Source organism: Rhinolophus sinicus, linkage group LG09, assembly GCF_036562045.2.
Source record: "Rhinolophus sinicus isolate RSC01 linkage group LG09, ASM3656204v1, whole genome shotgun sequence".
Taxonomy (NCBI): Eukaryota; Metazoa; Chordata; class Mammalia; order Chiroptera; family Rhinolophidae; genus Rhinolophus; species Rhinolophus sinicus.
This window is the reverse complement of record NC_133758.1, coordinates 59,311,451-59,334,854: the sequence shown is the minus strand read 5'-3', so window position 1 is coordinate 59,334,854 and position 23,404 is coordinate 59,311,451. Positions and strand designations below refer to the sequence as shown.

At 45.6% G+C, this 23,404-nt stretch overlaps 1 protein-coding gene across 2 annotated transcripts; it reads left to right on the top strand.

Moving 5' to 3' along the window:
- Positions 1-219: 219 nt before the first annotated feature.
- Positions 220-23,368, top strand: COPG1 (COPI coat complex subunit gamma 1). 2 transcript variants are annotated; one of them, XM_019717192.2, is made up of 24 exons: positions 220-373; positions 1,321-1,373; positions 1,815-1,895; positions 2,164-2,235; positions 2,424-2,503; positions 3,671-3,746; positions 4,011-4,103; positions 4,547-4,633; positions 5,921-6,078; positions 6,187-6,320; positions 8,282-8,349; positions 8,597-8,785; positions 10,182-10,277; positions 10,895-11,138; positions 12,346-12,421; positions 13,523-13,626; positions 14,097-14,222; positions 14,526-14,594; positions 17,524-17,666; positions 17,990-18,161; positions 18,856-18,953; positions 20,707-20,845; positions 21,053-21,151; positions 22,869-23,368. In XM_019717192.2, the coding sequence occupies exons 1-24, from the start codon at positions 337-339 to the stop codon at positions 22,997-22,999; spliced, it is 2,625 nt and encodes an 874-aa protein (XP_019572751.1). In that variant the 5' UTR covers positions 220-336; the 3' UTR covers positions 23,000-23,368. The 2 variants fall into 2 exon arrangements, with proteins under 2 accessions (XP_019572751.1, XP_074196588.1); XM_074340487.1 differs by lacking the exons at positions 17,524-17,666; positions 17,990-18,161.
- Positions 23,369-23,404: the final 36 nt, after the last annotated feature.

The window sequence follows — 23,404 nt, the reverse complement described above, 5'->3', positions numbered from 1 at the left end:
GGCAAAGATGACTACTACTCCCATTGAACAGATAAGGAGGGGGTAAGGGCAAAGCTGGGGTGCCGGTCAGTCCTGAGTCTAAGGCCTCGGCAGTCCCCCAAGGCCTCCACGTCCGCCTGTCCCCGACCTCCGGACCTACCCCGGCAGGGACAGGGTTAACGCCAGACGCGACCGCCCCAGCCGGAATCTGCGCTTGCGCAAAGCGCGGCGTGCGCCTGCGCAGAGCGCGGTGTGACGTGGCCGGCCGGAAGTGGCTTAAACAGAACTGTCACCAGACTGAGCTAGCCGCGGAAGTCCAGCACAGGGCTGCTGCTTTGCGCCCCCGACGGAACGACCATGCTGAAGAAATTCGACAAGAAAGACGAGGAATCGGGTGAGAGAGCCTAGGCCTGGGTCAGGCTGGACCATCGTGCAGGACCATCGTGTCAGCACCCTTCCTAGGAGCCCTCCTTTGGGATTTCTGTCCTCACCCGAGGTCGAGGCCCAGTGAGGCAGGGGCTTGGGCAAAGGTCCGCAGCTGGTCAGTGGCAGGCCTCGGAGAGCCCGAGCATGTTCCACTGCCCTCCTTTCTTAAGCTCGGACCGCGATTCGCTGGGTGACCATGGGGCAGGTCACGCGCGTCTCAGCGCCTTAGCTTCTCCATCCGTACGGGCAGTCGCAGGTGCTCCTTTATTACTTTCCCATCGACCTCTTGGGATTCGCCGGGGATATGTTGGTGCTGGCCAAACTAGTGTATTATCTGTGGAGCTAATGTCTTGTGGTTGAGAACCTTGACTCATTCATTTATTTAGCGAATATGTACTGAGCACTTCCTACATGCCAGGAATTGGCATGTGTCCAGCACTTAACTGCAGTGCCCTGATACTGCAGTAGGACAAGTGAGACACTCAATGCCTAAGCATGGACTATTAGAATGGTCACAGGTATAATGGAGGAGACAGACAGCAACCAAATAGTAACACATGTAATTAATTGCAAAGTGACATCTGCTGTGAAGAAATACTAATCACTAGGAGGTGGTGGTCCCCCTACATAGTAGGGACTCGGTTTAAGTACCATTTGCTTAAAGGAATGCAAGACATGACACTATGAAAGGCAAAAAAGGACGGTACCAGGGTTGTTGGGTGACTAAGTGGTTTATGGTAGAGGGCGCCCCCTTGCAGGAGAGTGATAAGATCTATATGCAGGTTGTGGTTGCCATTCTGAGTTTAGACTTGACTAGGTAGACAATAGGGACATCTGTCCCTTCTCTATGGGAGAGTTTTGCAATTCAGGGTCACAACTTATACTCACTCAGTCTTTTCTGCTCTCCAACCGCAGGTGGAGGCTCCAACCCATTCCAGCACCTTGAGAAGAGTGCAGTACTCCAGGAGGCAAGTATCATTTGCTCCCCTCCATCTTTCATCATAATGTTTACTATCGATGCAGTTTAAATACTAACACATTGAAAGTTCTGGTTTAAAGAATAATAGGAGAGAAAACCTGTTTCTGGAAAGACAGGAAAGCTGGAGAGAGTTCATCATGCTTACATTTTTGTAGTGGTTCTTCATTTCTCTTTCTAGTTAACAAGCATTTAATAATTATCTTTTAGTCAATAAGTCAGTACATTCTTAACTGATATTTAAATTTAAGGACGATTTCAGCAGTTGTTAATAAATTAAAGAAAAAAACTGTTTTCTTATGAAAATAAGCTTGTCTAAGCAAGTGTATTTATTTACCCTGGGACTTCCCAGCCCTTGAATGTGCTTGAGGGCAGTCAATGGAAGGGAAATAAATTGGGCTAGAAGATAATATCCTTGGTCCCTTCTTCTTAGGCCCGTGTATTTAATGAAACTCCCATCAACCCTCGGAAATGTGCCCACATCCTCACCAAGATCCTTTACCTCATAAACCAGGTAACAGGGTTAGGCTTAGGGGTGGAGAAATGGTGTTGGGGGATGTTGCGGGTAGGGGGGAGAAAGTCAAACAGCCCTTAGGCTATTCAACAGCCGCTGTGTGGTTGTAGCCAACAGCCTAGCTCTGGGTCCCCTCAGCATCCAACTCTGATGTTTTGGCTTCGATGGAGCCTCTGCAGGATCTGAGAATTTGGCCTAGGATGATCCATCAGGAAGAACCTTCTGGACCATCTGTTCGAAATTGAAACTTCTTTCTTGGTTGAAATAGGGGGAGCACCTGGGGACCACTGAAGCAACGGAAGCCTTTTTTGCCATGACCAAGCTCTTTCAATCCAACGATGTAAGTGCTCCAACCCCAGCTTTCCTTGAGAGGGGACAGCTATGACAGGGTGGTAGGAGCACCAAGGGAAAGTGACCCCACCAGTCAGTGTGGATGGACTGCCTTTACATCTTCTGGAGTTTTCTTTTCCTCACCCTGACCCTCATACTGGGCTAAATATTATAGCATGTTTCCTATCTCTTTCCCAGCACACCCTCCGTCGGATGTGCTACTTGACCATCAAGGAGATGTCTAGCATTGCAGAGGATGTCATCATCGTCACCAGTAGGCAAGTCTAGGGTCTGTGGATGGCTGTTCTGATGGGTTCCATTGATACAGAGGCCATTTTTTCTCATGTGTACTAGACAATGAGACTTTTGCTTGACATATTGCCAAGTGTCCTTTCATTTTCTGTCTCCCTCATTCTTCAGTTACTGCTGCCCACCCCATGGCAGCCTCCAGAGTGTGCTGTTTCCCTTTTAATTTTCTGGCCTTAGCTTGGGCACAAACCTTTCTTTCCCTTGAGTCCTCTTAGTCAGCTGAGCCAGACTGCAACTCTCACAACGACTTTAGTGAGTATCAAGAGAGAACATGAGAAAAATAGACATAGAGAATGCAAGAGGTATACAAATAGGCCTCCTTACTAAGTATGTCTTTCTACCGTAGGCTGAGTGATTTAGGAGACAGATGTGACTAAAGTACAATCCCTGCCTTTAAGAACTGGGGCACAATTCTCTCATTTCTTCTTGTCACAATTTTTTGGGGGGAGGAAGGAGGTGTTATATATTCATTTGTAGGTTCATTTAGAAAATATTTTTTTGACTGTCTACCAGTCCCTGTGTGTAGCTCTTGGAATAGAGCAGTAAACAAGACAAATATGGCCTCTGCAGCATCCCCAGAATTGACAGAGAAATAATCAGATAGTCAGGCGTTAAAATAGGATATAATATGGTTTACCATGGGATGTGTGATGGGCTGTGAGAGCAGATCAGAAGGGCCCCCAACTTGAATTTGGATCAGGAAAGGCCTCCTAGAAGAACTCTCTGAGTGGAGTCCTGAAAGGAGTGAGAAATAGCAGGCCAGAGGTGGGGGGGTCAAGGAGTTCCGGGCTAAGGAAACAGCATACCCAAACACCTGGAGAGGAGAAACACATGCCCTACTTGGGGACTTCTTTGTTGAAGAGTTTATGCTTAATGCTAATGGCAGTAGGAAGCCTTGGAAATGTTTCAGTAAAAGCAGGGGAGTGACCTGGTCAGTTTTAAGGTTTATAAAAATCCCTCTGGCTGCTTTGTGAAGTTTGGCTTAGAAGGGGCAAAAACAAAGAAAATAGTTAGGAGACTTGTATAGTAATCCAGGCAAGTGTGGTGCTGGGAGCTAGAGAGGAGTAGACCGGGACTTGGGCTTGGGGAAGGCAGGCCAGGCTCCTGTGTAGGGACAACACCTTCTCCCCCTGCAGCCTGACAAAGGATATGACCGGGAAAGAAGACAACTACCGGGGCCCAGCCGTGCGAGCCCTCTGCCAGATCACTGATGTGAGTCTGCTCCCCCACCCAGCCATCCTGCTCTTTCCCTGCTTTTCAGTAAAGGTTCAGTTTCATCCTTGGCACGCTTTAGGTTGTCCCCCACCTCCGGGGCAAAGCACTGAGCCAGGTGATGGGGGGTGAGAGTTGAGGTGCACAGGAAACGTGTTTGCTTCCTTCCTCCTTGCCTCACTCACCCACACCGCATCATCTGCATTCCTAAAGGTTGCTGAGAATTGATTGTGTCCCCTCTTGCCCCATTCCTTGTCCCCTCAGAGCACCATGCTGCAGGCTATTGAGCGCTACATGAAACAGGCTATCGTGGACAAGGTGCCGAGTGTCTCCAGCTCTGCCTTGGTGTCTTCCCTGGTGTGTAGCTGCAGCCAGGGCCCTGCATGGCTGGGGGTGGCGGTGGAGATCAAGAACTGAAGAAAATATCAGAGTCACTTTCCAGTAGGAAATAAAAAGTATTTCTGTATCCTCAGATCTTAGAGTCCCAACCTCCTTCTCAGTGAAGAGCACTAAGGAACTGAGTTGATTGAGGAGGAGCCAGTTGGATGGCCTTTGACCCATCCTTCGTGGTGACAGATTATTGGAGTTTGGGCATGGCAGGAAATCTGCTAGGGCAGGGAGAGTGAAGGTGGGAGCCACCCTATGCTTGTGTACCATCTCAAAGGAGCAAGACAATGGAGAGGTCCTGGGCTTTGTCTGAGGAAAGAACCAGGGCCCAGCTGAACTGCGAGCCGGGCCCAGGAGATGCGATGGGAGAGTCTCCTGCCTGCATGCTACTTAATGTACCCCGTTGCCCACAGCACCTGCTGAAGTGCAGCTTTGACATGGTCAAGCGCTGGGTGAATGAGGCCCAGGAGGCAGCATCCAGTGATAACATCATGGTCCAGGTGAGGTGTGAGTGGAGCAGTAATGTTTAAAATACTTAGGGAAAAAAAATACTTAGGCAGATGGCATGCCATTGGCCAGTCAGAATGGACTCTCACTGCAGAGATCCTGGTGGCCCCTAGACAGAGCAGGTTTTAAATCTTTTGTCATTGGATTGTGGCGAGATTTGGGAGGTTTGGGGAAAGAATCTAGGCCACCACTTGGGACGACCCAAGTGGAGTGCGGGGCTTGGGTTAGAGACTGCTTACCACTTGATGCCAAAATAGTCAAGTCTTTTGATAAACAGCTGAGTATTATTTTGAGGTATGTGATGTAGAAAACCTGACCCTGACAGGCAGAGGGCCTTTGCCAAGCTGGCTGTTAGTGATGCACGGAAATACCTTGGTGGGACTTTTGTCTGCCTAACTCTTCTTTAGTGAGCTAGGCCAGGAATGCCTTTTATCTCAGTTTGCTTGTCTATAAAATGGGAATAAAAGTTTCTGCCTCACAGAGCTGTGAGGATAAAATGAGACAGCATCCATAACATCTGACCCATCTGGAGTATACCTATAGGCGGTCCCTGTGTGTTTATCTCTTTCTCCTCACCCTCTGCACTGATTCTCATCTCCAGGGCCAGCTATGGCCCCTCAAAACACTTCCAGGGCCAGAGAAATTTCCCATATAGAGGGCACCCACAACATTCTTAGTGCTTAAATACTACTCTGGTAAGGAAACAGAAAAGAGCAGAAAGGACAGGAAATAACTCTGTGCACCTTACATATCCAGAAGGGAGTCCCTGGATTTCAGGTCCTCCAGACCTTGCTTTGCTAGTACCTGCCATGAGTCCCGGGGCGAGTCAGTGGGCTAAGAATATGTACCTTCAGGGGTGTCGTAGGGTTTATCATGGTAAGGTCTCATGTCTGAGGTGTCTTGCATAACACCTTATGTACAATACATGTCCATGCTCAGGGCCCATTCCCTCCTTTTTCCTGTCGAAAGACACCAGGTCTCCTCCCATTTTTTTCATCTCTGTGGTGTCTGTTGTCTCCCTTCACATCTGTACTCATGATGCCTGTCAGGGCCCTTGCCAGAATCGGAGGTGGGAACAAGAACTATAGATACACTCATGTGATTTGTTGAGCACTGTGCCAGGAGCTATTTGTACAGACCATCTGGGGGAATTGTCACAGCCACTCTGTGAGGCAGCTACTATTTTAGCAATGAGAAGGCTGAAGCCCAGAGAGACACAGTGGGCTGCCCATGGCCACGCAGCTAGCAGACCTGGGCTTCACATGCATCCTGTCCTCTAGTACCATGCACTGGGACTCCTGTACCACGTGCGTAAGAATGACCGCCTGGCTGTTAATAAGATGATCAGCAAGTTCACCCGACATGGCCTCAAGTCTCCCTTTGCCTACTGCATGATGATCCGGGTGGCCAGCAAGCAGCTGGAGGAGGAGGACGGCAGGTAACAGCTTTTGTCTTCCCTGGCTCGATGGGACCTACCATGGGGCATATCATTCAACCTACCATGCTGAGCCATTTCAAACTTCTTGCTGCCTGTGTTCTTTCATAGTCGTGACAGCCCAATGTTTGACTTCATCGAGAGCTGCTTGCGCAACAAGCATGAGATGGTGGTGTACGAGGCCGCCTCAGCCATCGTCAATCTACCAGGCTGCAGTGCCAAAGAGCTGGCCCCGGCTGTGTCAGGTTACCAGACATTCCTTTACCCTAGCCTCACACATTTGTGACTTCTGGGAACTAGACCCTGAGCTAGGGGTCAGGAGGAGAAAGAAAATGCCCTCAAATAGGCCACAGTCTAATGTTAAGAAAGGGAGTCAGTACCTACTAATCACCTGCTCTGTGCCAGGCACTGTATTGGGGCCTCTCATATGTGTTACATTTTGGGGATGCAGTACTTTTAGTTCCATCTTACCATTAAAGAAGCTGGGACTCTGGTAAGTGACAGAGGTGAGATTCACATCTGCTCTGCAGCCTGTCTGGCTGGGTAGCCTTGGCAAGAGGGCCTGGTGGAGGAACCCAGGAATTATGAAAATAGTACATGCTCCCTTGGGGCTGAGCTATCTCAGGTAAAAGAGAATGCAATTCAGAGGGGTCATTCAGAGCCTGGACACAGGAGCCTGATAGCCCAGGTCAGAGTCCTGGCTCCACCACTTAGCATCTGAGTGAGCTTGGGCAGGTCATCCATCCTCTCCATACTTCACCTTCTCTGTAATGTGGAGAGTAATCATTCCTGTTACATAGGGTTACAGTAGGCTGTAAACTTGTGTGATCTATACAAATAGCTTAGAATAGTGCCTAGCACCAAGGTTCTTTGCTATTATTAAGAAGAATCCACTGCCTCAAATTGTTTCACATCTAGTCATTCAGCATTCTGTGCCTTGTTTGTGCAGGTCCCTGTGCTAGGTATTGAGATCTCACTATATGTCAGAGTAGCAAGCATATGATGATGTACTAAGTGTTTGGTACCAGAAGTGGGCACATTGAGAGGTTAGAAAAGGAGAGGTTCTTAGGGGTGCTAAACCTAGATTCAAAGAGTAGGAGAGGGGGAGAGTGTTCTAGGACAAACCCAGTGAATGATAAGATATGGCAGGAGAGTTCAAGTTGCAAGTATTTTAGAATTAATGGACCTCCTGTTTTTCTAATCTCCATAATAGTGGAGCAACCTGGTCAGGCAGAAAGATGGGGTTCATGTTTAGGAGATAAGTCTCCCTTCTTGGAGACAAAAATACAAGAACTAAATGAATTCATTCACTGATTTGGGTGTTCGTTCATTCTTATTGTATTCCCCATATTTCCAAAATAATGAAATACATAAATAAGATAGAGCCTTCAAAATAAGAGTTATTTTAAGAAAAACAAAAGTAAGGCCTGAAAAACTATAAAAGAATAAAAGCCAAATTATATAAAGGAACATGGATACTTCAGAAAACAGTAGTCATGTTCACTACTACGGCCAGAACAGAATTGAGCCCTGAGATTCCTGACAACCAAAGCACAGGGCCAAATATGCTGCCTGACATGTGCCCATGTTGTATAGGAACCGAGGCTGTTGTTTAAACCAGGACTGAGGAAGTTCTGTTAGTTTCTGTGTGTACCTCAGGAGAGTGGAGTGGATTTCTATTTCACACAGGTCCAGGGGTCAGGCTTCAGATTCAGGGAGTCCTGGATTTCAGTCCTGGTTCTGCCATTTATTGACTGCTAATGTGGAGTTACTTTAGTTGCTTTATCCCTGTGTGCCCTAGTCTCCTTATCTGTTAAATGGGGATAATAACAGTAGCTGCTTCATAAGGCTGTGAGGAATCAGTGAGAAAAGGTACAGCAGCTTCTCAGCACAGTGCCTGGCACACAGCAGGTGCTCAGTAAATAGCAGCTGTCATCATTCACGAGACCCACTGGGCTGTCATATGCATATTAAGAACTCTGTGCTCATGGATCAGGTACCAAGGGAGAAGAGAGTTCGCTTCCTTAGTTGAGGTGGGGATGCCAGCAGGGAAATGAGCTGAGCAGAGGATTTGGGTATGGACAACCTCAGAGCTCTTGTACACAATCAATGCCCTGTTCCTGTCCCTCCCCTGGAGGCCTACCTGGGTTTTCCCAGCAGCTGAACAGTGAGGGCAGCCTGGCACATAGCATCTGTCTCCCCACAGTGCTCCAGCTTTTCTGCAGCTCACCCAAGGCTGCTCTCCGCTACGCTGCTGTCCGCACCCTCAATAAGGTAAGGGTTCAAGGGTAAGCAGAATGCGAGCCTGGCTTTCTAAGAGGGTCGGAGGAGGTGGCTTGATCCAGTTGGAGGTGTTTCCTAGCTCCTGACTTGACCTGGATGGGTGTAACCCTGGTCACTGTTACTTTCCACCAGATAGTGAGATACACTCTGACTGAGCCAGACCCATCTAGTGGAATGACAGAAGTTCTATTTTGTATCTTTTGTCCCTGTCCTCTTTATCTCCTTCCTCCCAAAACAGGTTGCCATGAAGCATCCGTCAGCAGTGACAGCCTGTAATCTGGACCTGGAGAACCTGGTCACAGATTCAAATCGCAGCATTGCCACACTGGCCATCACCACCCTCCTCAAGACTGGCAGCGAGAGCAGCATTGACCGCCTCATGAAGCAGATCTCCTCTTTTATGTCAGAGATCTCAGATGAGTTCAAGGTACCTGGGGTACCTTGGGAACACCCACAGTCCCCAGAGTCAGGAAGATGCTCTGTGCCCCCTCTCCATGTTCCCTAGCCTCTGGGCTAGTACTGACCTGACAGATTGTTCAGGCTTGAGGCTTCAGTGGAGAAGGCTGGCACATCACCTTTCAACAGGCACCCTGGGAGATGTGCACAGCCCTGTCTCTGGTGTTTGTCTGTATTGTTCCTTTGTATAGTCAGTTGGCAGGGCATGATATAAGGGCTGAGGGAGTGAATGTTGTCAAATGTGATGCTGTTTTTCAAAGTCTGGGTGATGGTGGTGCCGTTGATCAGTTTGGGGAAGGAAGGAGAGGGTCAGGTCTTGGAAGAAGGAAGGGGAAAGGTAATGATGGTGACTGCAGAAATGTTGAGTTCGTGAGCACCATGTGGAGCTCAGACAAGAGATAAACATCTGGGAGTCAGTGGCGAAGCTGAATATTGAATGTCAACTATAATTAAATATCGGCGGTGCCAAAAAAATGTATACAAGTGGACATTTTAGTCAACGTTGCTCAAGCAGTAGTTCGCCATAATCAGAAATATCTGGATGCTCGTTGTAACCACTTTGAGCACTTCTTGTCATTGCAGAAGTCAAACGTGAACTTGTATTCATCTTTTGTTTTCAGTATATATTGAGTATTACAATTTTAATACAGTTTTCCTTTCTTAAAATATGTATACATTTTTTTGGCACCCTCTGTACATATATGTATGCATATATAGTTACAGGACATGGCGTACAGCATAGGAAAGATAGCCAGTGGTATAGAAACAGTTATGTATGATGTCAGAAGGGTAATAGATTGGGGGGGTATCACTTTGTGAGGGATGTAAATGTCTATTGCTTTGTACACCTGAAATAAATAAATAAATAAATAAATAAATAAATAAATAAATAAATACAACTCTAAAAAAAAAAACCACACACACAAAAAAACCACGGGATGAGATAAGATTGCCAAAGAGACTGTGTGAGAAGAATAGAGGACCAAGGACAGAATACTCAAAGAGGAGCCAGAAAAGCTGATGGGGAGGAATCACAGTGGAGTGTGATGGGGGATAGGAAGAGAAGCAGGATAAGTGGATGGAAAGGGGGCTCATAGACTTACCTTGAGGTCTGAGTAGCAAAGCAGAGTTTGGGGGACCTAGAGTCTGGATCTGGGACTGTTGGGACTGCTCTGCCTAACACCCTGCGCTGGATGGGCTCAGGGACTGCGTACTCCCTGTGGGGATGGAGTTCCTCTGTCTCTCTGCTCTGTGTCATGTCCAGAACCTGGCCTTGCCTACGGAAGGACTCCATTGGCACTTAGTGAACTAAGTAAATTGACTCTGGTGATAGGACGCTGCTGCTCACACATATTTGTTTGACTCAGGTGGTGGTTGTCCAAGCCATCAGTGCCCTGTGTCAGAAGTATCCTCGCAAACATGCTGTCCTCATGAACTTCCTGTTTACCATGCTACGGGAAGAGGTAAGAATAGGAGGCATGCAGGGCATGCCAGGGCCCCTGGTGCAGGAAGTGCCTTGGCTGCTGGCTCTATGCTCAGCTTGGAGCCAAAAGACCATTTTTGGGTGTACCATGATCAACCAGTTAACCAGGTAGATTTCCTGGTGCCTCCGGTCCCTTAAACTTGTCATAGACTAAGAGATAAACATGCAACAATTACTAGTAATTACAGTAATAACTATAATGACTCGCTACTCTGGCTTTAAAGACACAATACGTGCCCTGAGGCGATGCTTGTGCAGAAGATGGGAAACGGTGTTCTATACTATTTAAAAAAATTTTTTGAGGAACCCCCATACTGTTTTCCATAGCATCTGCATCACCCATTTTGCCTTTTATCTCAAAGTTGGGAAGATAATAAGACTCAAAATGTTTCTTTTAAACCAAATACTGTTGGAACTGGAAAGACCCCAGTGAGCATTCCATCCAAGCCTTTTACCCAAAAAGGAGATTGAGTACAGAGAGTCAGGTCCCTTGTCTCCAGGTTCTGTGTTTGGACCACTGTCCCTGGTAGGCTCTGAGCCTCACAGCTCATTTCTGGAGAGAGCAGTATCCTTGTTCAGCTCAATCTCCTGCTGCAGGGTGGCTTTGAGTACAAGCGGGCCATCGTGGACTGCATCATCAGCATCATTGAGGAGAACTCAGAGAGCAAGGAGACGGGGCTGTCGCACTTGTGCGAATTCATCGAGGACTGCGAATTCACTGTGCTGGCCACCCGCATCCTGCATCTCCTGGGCCAGGAGGGGCCCAAGACCAACAACCCCTCCAAGTACATCCGCTTCATCTATAACCGAGTGGTCTTAGAGCATGAGGAGGTCCGGGCAGGTGGGTCTGAGCCAAGGCTGAAGTTGGGCTCCTAGCTTGTTCATGAGTAGACAGCCTTGGCAAAGGGGCCTAAGCCACCAGTGGGGAACAGGATACTTGGTGTTCTTGCCTCATAAGCTCAGTTTTTAATAATATTGTAGAAGGACCTGAGATGCTTGGAGGTCATCTGGTTGAATGGTTCTTAGCCTCTCATTTGTTTTTTAAGTTTCACCTTATATTAGTGTCTAATTTCTTTCTTTCTTTAATAATAGCTTTATTGAGATATAACTCACATACCATAAAATTCACTCTTTTAAATGAGTGTGCAATTCAATGTGTAACCATCATTATTTATTTATTTATTTATTTATATTTATTTATATTTATTTATTTTTTAAGGGGTATAGGACTTTATTGGGGAACAGTGTGTACTTCCAGGACTCTTTTCCAAGTCAAGTTGTTGTCCTTTCAATCTTAGTTGTGGAGGGTGCCGTTCAGCTTCAAGTTGTTGTCCTTTCAGTCTTAGTTGTGGAGGGTGCAGCTCAGCTCCAGGTCCAGTTGCCATTGCTAGTTGCAGGGGGCGCAGCCCACCATCCCTTAGGGGAGTTGACCCGGCAACCTTGTGGTTGAGAGGGCGCACTCCAACCAACTGAGCCATCTGGGAGCTCAGCGGCAGCTCAGCGGCAGCTCAGCTCAAGGTGCCGTGTTCAATCTTAGTTGCAGGGGCGCTGCCCACCATCCCTTGTGGGACTCAAGGAATTGAACTGGCAACCTTGTGGTTGAGAGCCCACTGGCCCATGTGGGAATCGAACCGGCAGCCTTCGGAGTTAGGAGCATAGAGCTCTAACCGCCTGAGCCACTGGGCCGGCCCCATCATTATTTATTTTTAATTTACTGTTATTTTCTCCCTATGCCCACTGGACAGATTTTCCGCTTTCAGCAGTTGATAGTCATTAAGTATTGATTTTCCCATTGATATTAATCTAATGCTTAACTGTGAATTAAGGCTATTTGGATACAGAAGCTGAGAAGCCTGACATTGTGGCCAGCTCCTGGGGGCCTCATCATAGTTCATGCTGAAAATGCCTCCTGGAACTCTACATTGAGTCTGCATTCTCCATGAAATAGACAAGGAAGTTGAAGCTGGGTGGTACCAAGATCCACCTAGAGCCACTCGTGGCATTGGCTCTGGTGTATCAAGTATTTCATCTGTGCTTCATAAATACAGGTGCTGTGAGTGCTCTGGCCAAGTTTGGAGCCCAGAATGAAGCGATGTTACCCAGTATTTTGGTGTTGCTGAAGAGGTGAGTCTAGGCCTGAGGACCCCGATGGATGACATAGTTCCCTCAGGCCCAGGCAGCTTTTTTTGTCTCTTTTTTAACTAAAATGGGGTGGTGATGGGGAGGTGAGTTATACAAGTATGGATTGTAGGGGAAAAATAGAAGGCACAGAAGAGCATGAAAAATAATGTCATATAAAAATCTCTTCACCCAGATGTGATTGTTGTTCATTTGAGTTTATTTTTTTTAAAACAGCCTTATGGAGATACAATTCATGAACCATACAATTCACTCATTTAAAATGTATAATATGATGGTTTTTAGTGTATTCACAGAGTTGTAACAGCCATCACCACAATCTAAAGTTTAAAAGATTTTTATTGCTCCAAAAAGAAACCCCGTGTCCATTAGTAGTCATTCTCTAATCCCCCTACTACCTCCCTGCCACACACACACACACACACACACACACACACACCAGCCCTAGACAACCACTAATCTACTCTCTATCTCTACAAATTTGCCTATTCTGGATATTTCATATAAATGTCATCATGCAATTTTACGGCCTTTCATGTGTCTGGCTTCTTCAAAATGTTTTCAAGGTTCTTCCACGTTGCAACATGTACCAGTGCTTCATTCCTTTTTATTGCCAAATAATATGTCATTGTATGGCTATACCACATTTTATTTATCCATTCATGAGTTCATGGATATTTGGGTTGTTTCTACTTTTTGGCTCATGTGAATAATGCTCCTATGAACATTCCTATACAAATTTTGTGTATACATAGGTTTCCAGTTGTCTTGAAAATATAACTAGGAGTGAAATTGCTGTGTCATATTAAATTCTTTTTTGACATATGCTGTTGGATACAGAAGATTGCCTCCCTCACTGGGTGGCCTTTAGGAAGAGGATCCAGGAAATATGATTATGTTTACCTCCTAGTTAGAGTCTTATGGACTCTTCTGTGGGTTTGATGGCTGGATACCACATCTGGGGACTGAGCTTTCAGAGCTTTAAGAGACCTTCTTTCTCTTACCACCCTCTGATGAAGCCCTGCAGGATCCCTCCTGCCACCCCTGTGGGCCCCGCATCAGGGCTACCTTGTGTTCTGGCTGCAGGTGTGTGATGGATGATGACAATGAAGTCAGGGACCGAGCCACCTTCTATCTCAATGTTCTGGAGCAGAAGCAGAAGGCCCTCAATGCAGGCTATATCCTAAATGGTGAGTCTTTCCCTGTCTGTCTTTGACCCAGCCCGCTACCAGAGCTGTGACCGTTCTTGTCACTCCAGAGTAGACACATCCTCCCTGGTTCGGAGTAATCTGAGGCAAGACACTCTTAGCTGCACTTCCATGGCAAGTTCAGGGCATCCCTGTGACCTTAGGAGATCTCAGGTCATGTGGTTCACACCAGTGTGCGTAGACACAGCCCAGTGAATGGAAACACTAGTCATTAATATAAACCTCTATTTGTATAGTGCTTTACCCTTTATCAGTCATTCCTGTGTGTATGTTTACACAGCAATCCCATGAGGGAGGGTTTGGATGAGGAAGTGGAGGCTCAGAGAGTTAAGTGGCTTTCTCAGGGTCATACAACCTAGACGCCAGGACCTCAGTTTTCCATGAGAGATTCCTGGTGTTCATTCTGTCATACATGCCAAACAGAGTGACCTCTCTCTCCCACTGGCCTCTAGGTCTGACTGTGTCCATCCCTGGTTTAGAGAGGGCTCTACAGCAGTACACCCTAGAACCATCGGAAAAACCTTTTGACCTCAAGTCTGTGCCCCTGGCCACCACACCCATGGCAGAGCAAAGAACAGGTAAGTAACACCTATACGCCTTTCAGAGGCCCTCAGGTTCAGGCCTCCATTGGAGGGTCTGCAATGGCCACAAAACCACTAAACCTAACCTGGATGGTGTTGTGCTGGGTGGAGGGATCAACCCCTTCTTGTCTCTGGCTCTAGGAAGTGGAGACACATACACACAAACACTTGCTCTCTTTATCATATGTTCTGTATTTCATACTCTCAGGAAATTACAATCTCTAAGTAGCAGCACCATGCTCAACACGACACTGCTCCACTACTGGAGTTGTTGGTCATAATGTATCTTTGCTTCTGCAGAAAGCACTCCCATTACAGCAGCCAAGCAGCCTGAGAAAATGGCAACTACCCGGCAGGAGATCTTCCAGGGTGAGTAGCAGTGCTTGGTGGAACTCTCAGAAGCAGGGCTCAGCCTCCTCAGCTTTGGAATAGTTGCTCTCCTCAAGGGAATTCAGAGTAAGACTGTTGTTTATCAAGTCTGTCCTGAGTGCTAGGCCCTGAGAGTACTTTAGACAGCACATTTGACCCTCATGTGGAGGATATTAAGTCCATTTGGAATCTGAGGAATTAGAAATTCAGAGAAAGTAGTGATTTGCCCAAGATTGTACAGCAAGGAAGTGGAGGGGCTGGAATTAAGATTCAGCTTAAACTGGCTCAGAGGTGCCTGTCAGCCTTGGTTCTGAAATCTTAAATCCCTGGAGGACAGGCCAGTTCAGGATGTCTGATTTAGCATACTTGAGGTCCAAAGACATTGGAACTTTTTCTTGAATTCCAGATGTATTCCATCCACATTGTATTGTAACATTAGTTTAAGTACTCATCTATTCCTTTGGTCTTGCATTTTTAAGGGGCGAGGCTGTGTATTTAATTGCCAGATCGTCTTATCCGTTGAATTCCTACCTTCAAGGGCTATTACATACCTCTATGCCTTTGTGAAGCTCTCCCTGATCTACTAAGCTCTTCTGTCCAATCACTTCTACTGCAGCTCTTCTGTCTTCTCTTAAACAATTCTGTGTGGTTCTTCACATGTTCTGTCTTTTATTTTCTCTATCACCGCACTTAGCACAGTGCCTTCCTTCCTCAGAGTAGGCCCAGTTATTGTTGAATTGAATTAAATCCCCCTTTTCCATTCCATTCCAGAATCCTGTCTACTGTCAACATATTATCTTTCAGATTCAAGAAAACTAGGATCTTGAGCTCACTGGGATCACTCATAACCTGAAACTTTTCATTCTGTATTAATTCCCTCATGCTGCTAAGACACTGAATCACCACAAATTTAGTGTCTTAATACAAGACAAGTTTATTATCTTGGGTCAGAAGTCCAAAATGAGTTTCACTGTGTTGGCAGTGCTGAGCTCCCTCTGGAGGCTCTGGGGGAAAATCGTTTCTGCATAGTGATCCCTTTCTCCATCTTCAAAGTCGGCAGCATAGCCTCTTCAAATCACTCTGACACCCCCCCGCCTCCCTTTTATAAGGACCCTTGTGATTACATTGGGCCCACCCAACTAATCTAAGATAATCTGCCCATGTCAAGATCCAACTTAATTATATCTGCAAAGTCACTTTTACCGTGTGTGGTAACATATTTACAGGTTCTGGGAATTAGCACATTAATATCCTTGGGGTGATCATTCTGCTACTCCCCCTAAGGTCTTCCTCCAAGGAAGACTCCTCCTAAGCCTCCTAGAGTGTATTGATTCCATTTTTAAACAATCTTCCAAAGCCTAACATTTATTGATCACATGTTAAATTTCAGGAACTTTGCTAGATCTTGACATTTATTGCCTCATTTATCTTCGTAACAACCCTGTGAGCAGTGAGAAAGATTATTGCATCTATTCTATTGATGAAGACTCTGAAACTCGGAGACATTAACTGATAGCTACTGAAAGAATCCCCCAGGTAGTGTAAGGTCTAGAAACTTGAGGCCCAATAAAATGAATTCCCATAGAAAAGCACTCTGTTGGCTGATGATCATGATCATGGTGACCTACATAACAGTTCTTCCTAATAGCTAAGCTGGCTCTTTCTGGGCAGCTGGTAGGGCCTAGGCCTATACCACACAGCCAGGATCCAGCAGTGGGCTGGGACCTATTGCCTGCATATTTGTTAGATAGGGTCCTTCAGGCTTCAGAGGGCTGAAGCAATCATATAGGCTCTTTGTGGTGGAGGGGAAGCAAAATAATAATAATAAGGCCTACTTTCTGTTTCTGTTCCTCAAACATGCATTAAGTGCCTACTAAGTACAGGGCAAAATAACAGATCTCTGGCCTAAGAGTATAATTCCTGTCCTTACAGAGTTCAATTTAATTGGGGAGACAAATTGAAAATATTAGAGCAGTGGTGTTCAAATATTAGTAGACATCAGAGTCATTTGAGAAAAATTGTTAGAAATTCAGATTCCTGGGTCCCAAACAGAGATTATAATAGAGCAGATTTGTGATAGATCCAGGAATTGGAGTTCTTAATGAGCTCTCACACTAGGTAATTCTGACACACATGATCCATGACCCATAGTTTGAGGAATCCTGTCTCTGCTGTAGAATAGGAAGGAGAACAGCAGCTTTAGCCATCATAGGTGGACGCCCTGTGCAGACAGCTTCCAGATGCCTCATTCACCTGGACAGGCCAGGGTGGGGGCCCAGGGATCAGACCAGAAGACCCAGCCTACTGCTGGAACCTGGCTGTGGAGTGTAGGGCTAGGCCTTACCAGATGCCCACAGACCACTCTAAGTTGAGTTTTCTGCAACACTCTGAATCTGAAATATCTCTTTTTGTTTTATTTTTCAATTATAGTTGATATAAGAATGTTATATTAGTTTCAGCTGTACAGTGAAACTTTTCTTCATTGGCCATTTGTCTTAATGACAAATGTATAGGACCAGATTGTTCTTTTACCCGATTCTAGCTATAACAACATCCAACTCTTCCTCTTAGTCTTTTCGTACTCTTCATCTTAAGAATCCTTGCTGAGCTTCTAAAGTTGAGGGGGGTCTCCAAATGGATTACACCTAGGACATTGGGGTCTCCCAGTCAGTTTATTGCTTCTGAGGTCTTTTCGGGGACAGAGGGGAATTGAGTATTCATGGTGGGTGGTACAATGTGAGCAAAATTAGGGAGATGAGAAAACACATCAATATATTTAGGAAATAGTGAGTAACCAGTTGTACATACATGTCCACCCACTTGGTAGGATGAAAGTCCTTGATAATTGGGCATGAGCATTTACTAGAAACTATCACAAGTTGGTCTGGGAATTGAGAAGCTGAGTAAATGTGTGGCCTGTGGTTTTCAGAGCAGTTGGCCGCAGTGCCAGAGTTTCATGGACTGGGGCCCCTCTTCAAGTCCTCGCCTGAGCCTGTGGCCCTCACTGAATCAGAAACAGAGTATGTCATCCACTGCACCAAACACACCTTCACTGACCACATGGTGTTCCAGGTGAGCAGGAAGGGCTGAGGCCCTGCTGAGGCCTCCTAGGACCAGGGTGTGGTCCTAGGTCTGATGGGTCTTATAGGGTCATGTCATCCCCCACACTGGGTTAGTTGGGAACCCAATTTGATGATGGGGTCTGTCATCAGCTGGTATGTCTCACACACACTTGACCCAGGACTTTTCTGGCTTCTGAGTGTCAGCATGGAGACAAGGAGCCTGGGCAGGGTGACTGGCCCACGGGGTGAGAGATAGAACCTCCTGGCTCTTCCACTGCAACAGGGCTTGGACCTAGAGCAGTGTCTAAGCAACCCCTCTCCTCCCTGCTCCAGTTTGACTGCACGAACACACTCAACGACCAGACCTTGGAATATGTCACGGTGCAGATGGAGCCCACTGAGGCCTATGAGGTCCTCTGTTATGTGCCTGCCCGGAGCCTACCCTACAACCAGCCTGGGACCTGCTACACGCTGGTGGCACTGCCCAAGGAAGACCCCACAGCTGGTGAGCCCCTTTCCAGATACCAACCTGGCTTCGTGGCAGCCCGCAGGATCATAATGAAGAGGGCAGCTTGTGCACCAGCCTTTTGTCACCTGTTAGAGCTTTAATTCCTTGATTTCAGTCCTGAGAAGAAGAAGAATGGCTAAGTGCTGGGTACTTTTCATACATGATCTCATTTCCTCCTCATGGAAGACCTATGGGGATAAGTACTGCCATCCCTATTCATAGATGAGGAAACTGAGACTCAGGTTAAATGACATCTAAGTTCAGATGGCTGATAAGAGGAAGAACCCAGGTCTGTCTGGTCCTCAAACCAGTACCCATTCATCATGCCATGCAAAAGTACAAAGATAGGCACAAAGACAGGCACAAACACTGAAACATTCCAAATCCACTACTCCCAAGGAAAACACCGGCTTCTTTTTCTAGGCCTTGGACAGTGGGCCTGTGACTGTTACATGGATGTAGCTGTCCTGTGTCATTTCTGCTTTCCTCTTCTTCCCTCCCCCACGAGGGGATTTCTTGAACCTATGACTTGACTCCCCTGCCTTTCTACAAGGTCGTGCCTTCTGTCCAGATTTGTAGAGTTGGATGGCATGTTGCCTGGATAATGTGGCCGAGGCCTGGACAGCCAGCTGTGGCTACCTGCCCTATGGAGGAACTTGTACCCTGACCACCCAGCCTTTCTTTCCCACAGTGGCCTGCACATTCAGCTGCATGATGAAGTTCACAGTCAAGGACTGTGACCCCACCACTGGAGAGACCGATGATGAAGGCTATGAGGATGAATATGTGGTAAGAAGTTAGTGTCAGGAGGCTCAGTTTTGTGCCTAAAACTGAGAGCAACTCCCTCCTGGAGCTAACAACCAAATTTGAAGTATTTTCTTGCTTTTTTTGGCTTTATAGCTCTCTTTGAAATAAATTTTTTTTTTAACTTGAAAAAAATACATGCTTATATGTAAAAAGAAAACTTGGGAAATACAAAAATATAAACACACAGGAAAACATTACCCATAGTCCTTGTGAGTTATTTTGGGGTGGGGGGAGAGTTGTATAATTGAGGTCATTCTGTACATTATAGATCTTGCTATTTTCACTTAAAACCATAATGTATTTTCCTGTGTCATTACAAATGCTTCATAAACAGTTTTTAATGGCTTTAAAATAATCTGTTATATAGCAATATCATAACTCACTTGATTCCTTTAATGTTGGGCATTTGGGATTTCACATTCTCACTATTTATAAATGCTGCATTAAACATCCCTTTGGATAAAACTTTTTATCTGCGTCCCAGGTTATTTGCTTAGGATAGATTCCTAGAGGTAGAATAAATCAAAGGGTAAGCATGATTTTAAGACTTTTCAATTCTTTTCAATACTGTCAAATTGCTTTCTAGAGAAATTGGATCAGCTTGCATCTGCCCAGGGGTGTCCAAACTGCGGCCCATGGGCCAACTGCGGCCCGCAATCCATTTTTAATTGGCCCGCAGCAAATTCCAAAAATATATTTAGTTTACTTAAATAAACCAGGTGAGGCAATACATACTTCACCTCGAGTGAGTGGCCCGGCTGTTTGTCCGCATTTTACCGCATATGGCCCTTGGTAAAAAATGTTGAAAAAAGTTTGGACACCCCTGTGCTAGGCAGTCCTTTCATGCACTAAAATAGCTCTTCCAATTCCACCTTTCTGAGCTTAGATGGAATCGTTCTGGGGTTTGACCAGGTGGCAGTGGTTCAGTGCCACCTGACTGTAGACCATGATACTCAATTTAGACATAGAGATTGTTAGAGCTCCTATGACTAGGGGCCAATCACTGTGAAATATAACTGACATCACTGTTGTGTCATCCTAGAACCATTGTTGAGGGGCCTTCCCTGAGGTAGCAATGACCCTATAGGCAGGAACTGGCCTAGGACCAAGTGATTTCCTGGGGAGGGCTGAGTTTGAGGCATTGCTTTTACTGTAGGAGCTGAGTCCTACTTATGCACACCTTAAACATCCACAAGAGTAGGGACTCCTTTAAGAAGGAGGAAACGTACATAAAGGGAAACTTTATGTACATGCAGTCCAAGGTGAGAGTTAATTGTATCATGTTAAGTGAGGACACAGCTAAGATGACAGTGTGGATCAAATATATGTCAGGCCCAGAGGACATAGCTGAAGTAAGGGGGAGGACCTCCTGAGTCATAGGAGGGACAGAGCCATAGCAATCAGACCTCTATGATGTTCCCGTACAGTCTCTGGGTCCTTGAGGCACTGACTTAGGCAGGTTTCAGAAGGGATGTGATTTTGCAGCTGACAACCTAAGGTGTCGGTGTTTTCTACTGAAGGGACTACTTGGTTGTGAGTACCTTGAGGACAGGTACCCAGTCAAGTGGCTGTGTGTCCCCAGAGCCTAGCACATTGCTCAGTGCCTAGCAAGTTCCCGTTGAATGTGTTGCAGGAATGGGTGAGCATTGAGTTCAGAGCAGAGGCCCAGAGGTGTGCAGAGCAAGGATTCTCTCCCCTGAAAGTGGGTGCCTAACTTCCATCTCTGTCTCCCCAGCTGGAAGATCTGGAAGTCACTATAGCTGATCACATCCAAAAAGTCATGAAGCTGAACTTTGAAGCAGCCTGGGATGAGGTAGGGGAAGAGTTTGAAAAGGAGGAAACATTTACCTTGTCTACCATCAAGACACTTGAAGGTAAAATCCTTGGCTGCTGTTGAAGTGCTCCTCATCTTCCCTCCTCTTCCCTGAACCTCAAGGATCTAGGCCCATATCTATAGCACATATTTCAGATACAACTTCATTTAAAGCCCCTCACAGCAGGGTTAGGGGATGGGGGAGTTGTGGTGGCACAAAGGGGAGACAAGACATGTGGCTTATTGATACTGTGATTTCTCCCTACAGAGGCTGTGGGAAATATTGTGAAATTCTTGGGAATGCACCCTTGTGAGAGGTCAGACAAAGTGCCGGATAACAAGAACACCCATATGTTGCTCCTGGCTGGTAAGCAGCATTTTCAGGTGGGAAGTGGCTGGGTAGCTTGCAGCCTGGATGCCGCTGCATCCTGGGCTGAGGGCTCCCGCTGGGAACAAGGGACTCAAAATTGGTTTTGAAAATTCACGAAGTGAAAAAAGACCTGCAGTGAAATGTCTCCTTCCCAACCCTTGCTGCCAGTCATCTAGTTCCCTTCCAATAGGCAACCATTGTTACTATTATAGACAATACCAGTATCCCTCTAGCAATTTTTATGGATATAAAAGCCAATATTTCCCCTTTTTAATTCAAATGTTTATGTAAAAATGGTTTTGCTTTTCACTTGACAGTGCATCTTGGAAATCTTCCCTATCAATATGTAGTATTTCCTCATTTAAAAAAAAAAATTGTGGTAAAGTATACATAAAATTTACCATTTTAACCATTTTTAGTTGTACAGTTCACTGGCATTAAATGTATACTCACATTATTGTGCAATTATTGCCACCATCCATCTCCAGAACTTTATTTTCCCAGACTGCATCCTCATTCTTTTTTTGTATCTGCCTCGTATTCCATTGTGTGGATGTACCATATTTTATAGAACCATCCTGTATTGATGAACATTTAGATTGTTCCAGTCTTTGCTATTATAAACAGTGCTACACTGAATAATCACATACATACATACATCTACACATACCTATTTTATTTTCCTTGTATGCACTGAGGTCAAAGTGAATTTCTCATTTTGATAAATTTTTCCAGTTGCCTTCCTTAGGAATTATATGACTTTCTTCCTACACTCTGGACAATGCATTGTATTATCAAACTTTATGACCTTTGCCAGTCTGGGTGAAAATGGTATCTTAGTATAGTTTTATTTTACATTTCTGGTATGTTGAATAACATTAAACATCTTCTCAAATGTGAAGTACCACTTGTATTTGCTGCTCTGTGAATTATTTTCATAATCTTTGTCTAATTTTCTAATAGGAATGGGATTTTAAGCATTCATCATGGAAATTTTTAAACATACACAAAAATTGAACAGTATAATGAACCCCCATGTGCTGCTTCAACAACCACAGTATTTTAAAGCAAATTACAAATACAGTATTTTGTATGGAAATCTTTCTGTATCTGTGTGTTCCTCTAATACATAATGACTCTGTTTAAAAAGGGGCGACAATACAATTATCACACCTAATACAGTGAACAAAAGGAAATGGGCAATTTTTTTTTTTGCTGAGTGTTTATAAACATGGTTGGGAGTAGCTCTGCTTCAGTGCCCTGTCATAGCTGACAGCCCTGAAGGCCGTGTTTCCGGCCACACTGAAACAACCCAGTCCCCTGGGTTTTGTAGACATCTGCTCTGTGGTTTTGTTATGGTGGGACTGTCCCTTCATATGTGCTCTTAGATTCAGCCAACATATGTGAGAGCCTCTGTGACACCATAAGGTACAGCCTCATATGTCCATTAATTCATTTGGTTTTGGTAGAAGCTTAAAATACGGCTAGTATTATTATCTCCTCCACTTTGTAGCTGAGGATACTACAGCTCAGAGAGGTAAAGTGACTTGTGCAAGGCCTCACTCAAGGATTTCAGCCCAGCTTTTCTGGTCCCAGACCCACTCTCATTTCATTACCCCAGACATGCCTGATCAGTTGCTGCAAATGCCACCTTCAGGATAGCCTTTGCAGCCCACTTCTGACTTATACACCTGTACTTTCTGTTCCCTTCCAGGTGTGTTCCGGGGTGGTCATGACATCCTGGTGCGCTCCCGGCTGCTGCTTTTGGACACAGTTACAATGCAGGTGACAGCCAGAAGTTCAGAGGAGCTGCCAGTAGACATCATTTTGGCATCTGTGGGCTAAGAGGCCAGCCTACATAGGCTTTACTCCTACTCTTTCCCCCCAATGCTATGTAGAAGTCACACCTTCCTCATGTACTCAGTGGAAACTCCTTCCCAAGCTTCTGTATTCAAAAACAATTAGGAGTCATTGCAATTTTTTTTTTAATTTAACCCTTTCCCAAAGACTGTTAGGGGATAACTTGTTTTTCTGTGTGTGTGTTTTTTTTTGTTTGTTTGTTTTTTAAGTAGAGGATGATTTTAGCTTATCCTAGAACTTGCTCCCCTGCCTCCCAGGGAAGGACATTGCAAATTATAGAATGCTTGCATCTCTTGAATTTATCCCCAAAGAAATCAGCTATTGCTATAAATAAATCAGCATGTATTTATTGAATGACTGCTACTTCTGCAGACTCATACTTAGGGACTC